At 41.4% G+C, this 8,640-nt stretch overlaps 1 protein-coding gene across 3 annotated transcripts in view; it reads right to left on the bottom strand.

Annotated features, from left to right (window-relative positions):
* Nucleotides 1-4,535: 4,535 nt before the first annotated feature.
* Nucleotides 4,536-8,640, bottom strand: part of TRAK2 (trafficking kinesin protein 2) — a 65,916-nt gene continuing 61,811 nt past the window's right edge. For all 3 annotated transcript variants that reach the window (XM_043910395.1, XM_043910397.1, XM_043910396.1), the window contains one exon: nt 4,536-8,444. In XM_043910395.1, coding sequence (XP_043766330.1) covers nt 7,766-8,444 — 679 coding nt within the window. In that variant the 3' untranslated portion in view covers nt 4,536-7,765. The remainder of the gene's footprint in view (nt 8,445-8,640) is intronic.

Below are 8,640 nucleotides of genomic sequence, written 5' to 3'. Positions count from 1 at the left end.
ATGGTGGAGGTAATGAACCTAATGGCGACCTCCTTCTAAAGGGCCCATGCAGTCACTGCTGCACTCACTGCCCCCAACCCTGCAGCAGGCCACCGCTGACCCACACCTCTGCCGGAGACTCCTGGACCCTCATGGACAAGTCTGGGTCACTCTCTTGTGGGGTCACTGTTCCTTTCTCCTGGGTCCTGGTGTGCACAAGGTTTTGTTTGTGCCCTTTAAGAGTCTATTTCTCCAGTCCTGCGTAAGTTCTATCAGGTCTATGGTGGAATTAACGGTGACATCCTCCAAGAGGACTTATTCCATTCCCAGGTCTGTTGCACCCAGAGCCCCTGCCGTTGTGGCCGGCCTCTGCTGACCCATACCTCTGCAGGAGACACTCAGACACTCAAAGGCAGGTCTGGCTCAGTCTCCATGGGGTCTCCTGGTGCACACAAGGTTTGTTTAAGCCCTCTGAGTGTCTCTGGAGGGCGTGGGGTTTGATTCTAAATGCAATTTCGCCCCTCCTACCATCTTGCTGAGGCTTCTCCTTTGCCCTTGGATGTGGGATATCTTTTTTTTGGTGGGATCCAACATTTTCCTGTCGATGGTTGTTCAGCAGCACCTTGTAGTTTTGGAGCTCTCGTAGGAGAAGATGAGAGCATGTCCTTCTACTCTGCCATCTTGTACTTATTATCTATTGTGTGCCAGGCACTGTTGTGAGGTGTGGGAGATCCTTCAGTTCCCCTGATCCAAAGAGCTTAGAGACTAGTAGGGAAACAGACAATTAATAAATTCAATAAAAGTACAACAAAGCTTTTATTGAGGGCCTTACCCCATGTACTGGGAGTGGATAGAAAAGATTCCTTCTAATTTAATGAGTCAGGCAATAGTTTTAACTAGAGAAAGAATTTAACTAGCTTTGCATATTAGGGAGATAAGTTTGACTGCAGTGTAGAGAAACAACTGGAGGGGCCCTGGGAGGAAAAGCAGTGAGGAGTCTGTGGCAGTGGCCTCACCTGAGGGAGAAGCAGTGGGGATGGAGAGAAAGAGGACACCATAGGACTTGGTGATTGAAGGGAAAGGAGGCGGCAGTGATGATTCCTGGGTCTCTAGCTCAAGCAGTTGAATAGATGGTGGGGTCATTTATCAAGATGGGAAAGTCTGGGGAGCAAACAAGTTCAGGGAAAAAGATCTTGATTTCTTGGACTTGTTGAGTCTGAGGTGCCAGGAAGACATCCAAGTGGTGAGGTCTGTTACAGAGTTTGTTACATATTTGGGGTGTTCAAAAGAAGAGTCTGGCCCAGAAACACTAGGAGTCTTCAAAGAAGATCATATTTTAAGCCAAGGTGGTGGATGAGATCACACAGGGAAAGGGTGTGTGTATGAAGAGGGGAGGGTCTAGAACAGATTCCTGAGAAACAATGGTGATGACAGTGTTTCTCAAGTGTGGGCCATGTACTAGTTAAAGTATGTACAACTATCATGTGAATGATTGTGGCTTAAAGCAAAGATGTTCATTAATTTCATGACATACCAATTCTGCTGGTCATGCTACCAGAGTTGGTGCAGACTCGGAAGCATCATTTTAGAACTGGGTTCTTTCCATTTTTCTGTCCTGCCACCCTCAGTGTGTTGACAGAGGGGAGCCTCATGGTTGCATGATAGCTGCCATGACTCCAAGTACCACGAGCAGACTGGGTGGTATGTGTATGTGTGTTAGACACTCATTTGTGTCTGATTCTTTGTGACCCTATGGACTGTAGACCATCAGGCTCCTCAGTCCATGGGGATTCTCCAGGCAAGAATACTGGAGTGGGTTGCCATTTTCCTCTCCAGGGGATAATCCCAACCCAGGGATCAAACCTGGAACTCCCGCATTGCATGTAGATTCTTTACCATCTGAGCCACCAAGGAAGTCCCAAGATTGGGTGGGGATGACTTCAAAAGCTAAAAGGGAGGGAGAAAAATTACCAAGAGAAAAAGGGGATTGGATTTAGGAGATTGGAGATTTACTTTGAGTCTGTTTATTGGGTGAAAGTTTATATTTAAAGGCTGTCTTCTGCCTTTAAATACAGGATTTGGGTCTTGTGTGGAGAGTGGCTAAAAGCAAAGGCACAGATGAAGTGGGTGAGGAAAACCCCAGCCATTTGTTTGAGGTTCGGCACTGATAATTTTGTGTTTTTTTCCCTCCTTTCCTCTTTTTAGACATGAGGACAACTTTAACAGTTCTAAAACATCAGAAGGGACAGAAATGAAAGCTTCTAGGACTAAGTGTTAACTAGAACTTCTAGGAGCTAAGAGTCAACTGCTCTCTTTTTTGGGTGAATTTAGGGTAACTTTGGCATTGCATAAAAGGCTCTTTCCGAAAGACCCCATAAGGGGATTGAGGCTACTAAAGTTCCCAGTAACTTTCCCCAAAGCAATCTGTCTCAGTATTTGGAATGGAGGTGAATGAGGCCAGAATACCAACAGTATAACCAAGTATAAGCTGAATAAATGAATGAGAGAAACAGTGACTTAACAATTCACACATCATCAAAATTAGTTTGCACACTGGTTGGGGAAATGGGCACCATCGTCTGTAACACTGCAGACCTCATGAAGCGGCAAATGTGATCAGCTGGTGATCGTTTACAAGCTTCCTTCCCATTCATGTAGCTCTGTTTGGTGGCTGTAAGAGAATATTCCCAGTGTGGAAAAGTCAGTGTTACTCTTAAGGAACTTGTCATTATTTTCATTTCTCTTTGATCATTCCTTGTCTTTCAAGATGAAGGGGGCCAAGCTAAATCCCAGAGACTCATTCAATAGTTTCTGAATGGCCCCTAGGCAGGGAGCCACAGGAATCAGGCACAAGCCTGCAGAGCCACCCTCACACCTAGACAGGCAGGCCGCTGTCCTGAGCCCTGGACTTCAGAGGGCTCTGTGTATCACAGGCAGGACAAACACCTAACTTTGTTAAAGGGCACATGGGCACTTGATCTTGAACTCAGGTTCAGGATAGCGGGACCTGCAACCCTAAACATCCACTCTCATCATAAACATCGTCAGGACCCAGGGGAACGCTTCTAGCCATCTCTTGCCCTTTATCTTCAGAACAAAAGATGCCTGTGACCACATGTTATAAATATTTCTGGGTTGTTCTGCTGCTAAGGTCAGAGATCCTGCTTTGGAATGCAGAAAGGACTGGGGCAAGAGCAGTGAGGTGAGAGGAAAGGGAACTTGTTAAAAAACTCTTAGAAAGTTTGAATGCTTGGATTCACCCACAATGAGATGCTGTTTCCCAGTGACGCTGAGCATTCATTTTTGCTTCATGTTTTCACTTGTAATTCCACAGGTGCTCGTATATTGGAGTGGTACTTGGCAAGAACTACATATTGTGGCTGAAGAGCATTTTGCAGTATGGGTCCCGATTATCTGTAAATATATTTATGTATGAAGGTCTAAATGGAATGCAAATGAATCATGGTGCGAATTGTTCACATTATTGTATGAATTTTGTGGTTGCTTTGAGAGATGGTGAGATAGCTGCAAAAGTGGTAGTGAATTAAATGAAATCAAAATACTTTGTAATTTTCTGGCCCGTTGTACTGCTTGAATATGATGTGAAATTCTTGCTTTTAAACAATTTTGCTGAGAAGGTAAAAAAAATTAAATTTAACAGAATTAAACTTTTAAACATATTTGACATTTCAACTTTTTTCTCTAACTCCTCACACTACCTTTGATGTGCTTCACTCACACTTCCTTATGCTGAAGAATAAAGCACTTCATGCCTGACAGTTGTATTTTGGCATCTTTGGCAAACCTGCCCAACATTTTTTCATTAAAAAAAAAATTTTTTTTTTTGGCATTTTAGCCTTACTTCATAAAAACTAATGAAAAAAAGAAAAAAGAAAAACCAATACTAGCATAACTCAAACATATAATAAAAACAGAAACAAAAGGCAAAAGAATGCTGAAAGCCTCAAATCTTTACCCTTAGTTCATCAGGTTTTTGAACTTCAAACACATCCACTGATAATCATTTGTGAAAGAAAACACAATCAAAGATGCTTGGAACATCACTAAATTATCTATCAAAGAAGTGGAGACTCATTTCTCACAAAATGCTCATATGAGCTTTAAAAAAATATAGCAGTTAAAATGTGACAGAGAAAAAAGAACATCAAAGAATCTTTTCTATTAAAATCCAACAGTTTGCAAATTTAATTTCTTGGAAACACTTTCTAAATAGTTAAGTATCAGTAGTCAGTTGTGGACCATCAGAAATGAATTGCTTCATACTTCCTGACTCTTTTCAAATTAAGGATCTGCATATCAACAACTTTAGGTTTTATTTTTCTGTTGCTGATGCTTTGCTGAGGAAACAATATGGTTACTCTATTTAAAAAAATCTAAGAAAATACAGTAATATCTGTTTACTACTCATGACTATCATTGGTTTGGCAAATAGAGCTTGTTCTCTGTACCCAAAACAACATAACAGAAAGGAAAGACTTCATGCAGGATTATCTGTGAAAAGAACTGGGACAAAACCACAGAAAGACAAAGGAAAATTGAAGAAGATACTCATGTTTATTATCTGATTTACATTCGACAAAGCAAAGGTAGGTGCACAAAGAGCTGTTTGACCAAGTCAAGCCCCAGATATCACACTACAGTATCTCGCTGGCAGCCACCGCGGGCCCCACGCCACTCACTCCTGGAGAGCCGTGAAGGCAAAGCAGCCACTCAGCGCCGACCCTGCTGTGATGCGCTCGGGATCCAGGCTCATGCCTATACAGGATGCAGGCATCCGGCATCCAGGGAGTGGGCCACTGAACACCAAGAGCCCTGGTTCCAGATGTCAACAGTCAATGTTTGAACAACAAGTACTAATTAAGTACCAGAAAAAAATAACAGGCTTTGAATACTGTATAAAAATACACCTTTTCTAGAGAACAGGCTCTTGTGAGCTGCCGATAACATGCCTCCCTTTGTCAAAGTCTGTTTATTCAGGTCAAATCAAGGACATAGAGTACAAAATTTTTTTAAAAAACTACTTTAACAATGGTCATTAACTTTTTTTCCAAGACCCATGGGTAAAGCTATTTACATAAGATTTGGGATCATGATAATTCTGGAGAATTTTTAATTCTGAGTTCACAGGGAAGGTATCCCTCCTAGTAGGCAACAGGATACTCAGAAATACCTGAGGTATAATCACTGAGAACCTTCAGAAGAAAAAAGAAAGACTGGCATTTTCCAAACTGGAATTAAAGTACCTACACAGTGGATACAGGAAAATTAAAATGTGAACAGTGCTAAAGCATAACAAATAAATTAAGAAAGAACTTGCTACAAGGCTCCAGTTCTTACTGTCCTTTACACACTATTTCATTATAATAGAGAGTCTCAGGCAGTATTCAAAAATGATTTTAGATGGAAATTTCAAAAATAACAAAACCCAATTTCAAAACGGGATTCATTTCTAGAGACAAGCAAGCATCAGTTTTTAATCCTCGTGTTTCTGGTGGAACAGCAACATCAGTTTAATTTTCAAAAACCAAAGTCTGCTTTTCTTTAATCAGACGGGCTTATTTGGCTGTGAATACACTCTTGCCCTGCCTCTAAAGTGATCATTTTAGCATCAGTTATTTTACAAGTATACTAATTATACACAACATGCCCAAATCTTGCTTAATTTATAGCTGTTTATATAATATACATAAACTCTGATAATTTAACACTTTGTACTACTCTCTGGCCCTACATTTTCCTAGATTCTGATGTTTCTCGGCAACTGGCAACAGAAAGATTACTTTCTTAGAGAATAAATAAAAAGCTTAAAGAATTGTCTAAAATAAGCACCCCAGAGTCACTTTATGAAGCAGAAACTCAAATATTATCATTTAAAATGGGAATATTTTAGAAACTGAAACATCAGGAATTCTTTTGGTTCACATTCGGGACACTGACATTCACTTAGATACCAGCTGGAATCCTTTCTGAACATCTACATATACAGTCTTCTGACTTCAGAAGGACTGAGCAAGGGGGAGAGAATAGGGAGAGGACACTCTCACTTTTTGTTTTTGAGAAATTTACTTAGAAAAGTCAATTTAAAAGATCTTTAAAAAGCACAGAAAACTCACACATTTGACTACTGCACGTGTGTTTTGAGCACATGAAGCAGCTTGAGAAGAGAGAAGGCCCTCCTCCGGTCTGTAACAGGTGTGCGGATGGGAGCCCCAGGAGCAACACTCCCATCAAGAATTCTTCAGAAAATGGCCTTTCACTTTAAGTCAGAACAAAGGGGCAAAACATCTGCTCATGAAACACTGAAAAGATCAAGTAATATGCCTCCCCTTTTCAAAAATAACTAGCCCCCTTCTAGCTTCTCTCCATTATGCCTTTTGTGTGATGGCATTTCTTTCTGAACTGCACTGCCGAAATAAAGACGTTGGTCAGCAATACTCAAAAAACAGGTCTGTTTCTTCCTAATTCACAGCCTTGCATCACACTGCTGGAAGCTGAAACCTAATCCAGAGTTTCACTTTGCCAGGTCACATAGTTAAAAACAAAAACAGAATCCCAGAGAAAAAACAAAAGCTTTGACTTTCCCATTAAAAAGTTCATTCTCTAATTCTACAGATATCAAGAAAAAGGCAAATGTGTCTTAATTTTATTTTATATTAAAAAACAATCTCAAAGCAAGCACCTGGGTTTTACTTCAGTTTATAATAATAGACTGTGCCTGAGAATTTTTGTGCAAATACATGTCATCCTTCATTTAAAACATGCATAGCATATTTTGGAAAAAGTTTACTTGCAATCAACCTTCCTTACAAAAAACCTTACAGACATAAATACACAACATTCTCAAATTCCTATTGATTGCACTTCTGGTTTAACCCTTCCAGCCTCCAAGGAAATTTGAAAGACATGTAACTATGTTCATACGCCTTGGTCATTGCTTTTATTCAGAAGAAATACTCTGAAAACGAGATTCCTTGGTTCCAATGCACCCACACTTCCCTTCTTAAAAATAAATCCTCCCTACCCCCATCCCCAACTTACACTGTTTGAGGGGGATACTGTATAAAAATACAAATTAAAAAACTGAACACTTATTAATCACAAATGCAAAAGGAATGTGGATGACATTTGGGCTCCCAGGGGTTCAAAGGCCTGAAAACAGAAAGCAAAAAGGGAGTCTCCACTACTCTGATCTTATGAAAAAGGTGAAATTCCTTGTTTGATAATGCAGTGAGCTTACTTTCTGATGGATGTGTAATTTAACCAGACGTTAACAGGGGCCAACATACAAGCCATATCACTGTCGTCTCAGTAACAGACCGAGTTTACCCCAGCAACCTTCTGGAATAGCTTTCTAAAGGCAGTGGTCCAAGCTGCTCCTTCTTCTATCCCATCTCCTAACCTAGGTCCTTCCTGCTTACGCTCACCAGAAGTAAGTGTACTAGGAAGTTCAGTATTTCTGCTGTGTCAATATTACTGGATTTATTTTCTAGTCACTTTTTATTTTCAAGACAAGAAAAACCAACTGAAGGGCTACATTCAACCTTTCTTCTTTCCCTTGCCTCCAAATACTCATGGCCCATTCATCTATACTTCCAAGTTATCAGACAGACCTCATGCTAACCCTGTTTCCATTCTTCCACCCTCCCCTTTCTACATTCACAACCCTTCTGCGACATTCCTTTTCTCTCAGACAAGACTACATATAATCAGTGCAAATTGTTCCTTCATGTGCTAACTTGATAAGAGGTCAGTCAACTCCTGAACCTCAATGCTCCTTCAGGATATCCATTTTGGGGGATGATGTGCAAACTGGGGTGCTGAAGCTACCCATCATCACTGGAAGACTCTGATTCCTTCTAAGTCCACTCAGTAAGTTGCTCCCTGAATTTAAATAGACAGCAGAGTTTGGTCTTTGAAGACTATTTCCTGCCTCCTGGCTTCTTCCATCTGCCTGGGCCTTGGGGTTCTTGATCACTCTGGCTATCCCCAGTCTCTTCAGCCTGTCCACTAAGTTCATCTTCAACTGGCCAACATCAGGGGGGTTTCGGGATGGCCTCAGCCCATACATCTCTTGGAGGAATGTTTCTGCTGGTCGGGAGGCCAAAAAATTTTCAGAGAGATGCACTCGAGGCTCCACGGGCAAAGGAGAAGGGCAAGGGGAATGAGATGGTGAATTTGGTGGTGTGGAAGGGGTAGACAGGCCCCGAGGGAGAGGCTGGAGGAGGGGGTTCTCTGAAATTGGGCTGTGGTACACTTTAGCGGAGATGCCTCGCTCCTGTAGAAGTTTGGCCAAGCTCGTGGTGCTGCTGAAGGTTATGGTGGAATCGCGCCGGTTGGTGACAGATTCGCCAATGCTGAGCCTGTAGGACATGGCAGGAGAACTCACCGCCGTGCTTGATGAGCAGGTACCACTGCTTCCACAGGATAAGGAAGGGAAGCCAGAGCTTTACAAAGAAAAAAAAAAAAAAACCAGGAGGGAGTGCTTAAGAATAAAAAGTAATCCAAAGTGAGCATTTAAGGTAATTAGTTATCCACAGCAAATGCAGAGGAACAAGTAACACATCAGTATCTGAGGAATGAAAATTCTGATGTGTTACTTCAAAGATTAGTTATTTGCAATTTAGTCATTAACTTACTGAA

Source organism: Cervus elaphus, chromosome 8 (genome assembly GCF_910594005.1).
Source record: "Cervus elaphus chromosome 8, mCerEla1.1, whole genome shotgun sequence".
Taxonomy (NCBI): domain Eukaryota; kingdom Metazoa; phylum Chordata; class Mammalia; order Artiodactyla; family Cervidae; genus Cervus; species Cervus elaphus.
Note: the sequence above shows the minus strand (reverse complement) of the source record. Positions and strands in the feature narration are given on the sequence as shown.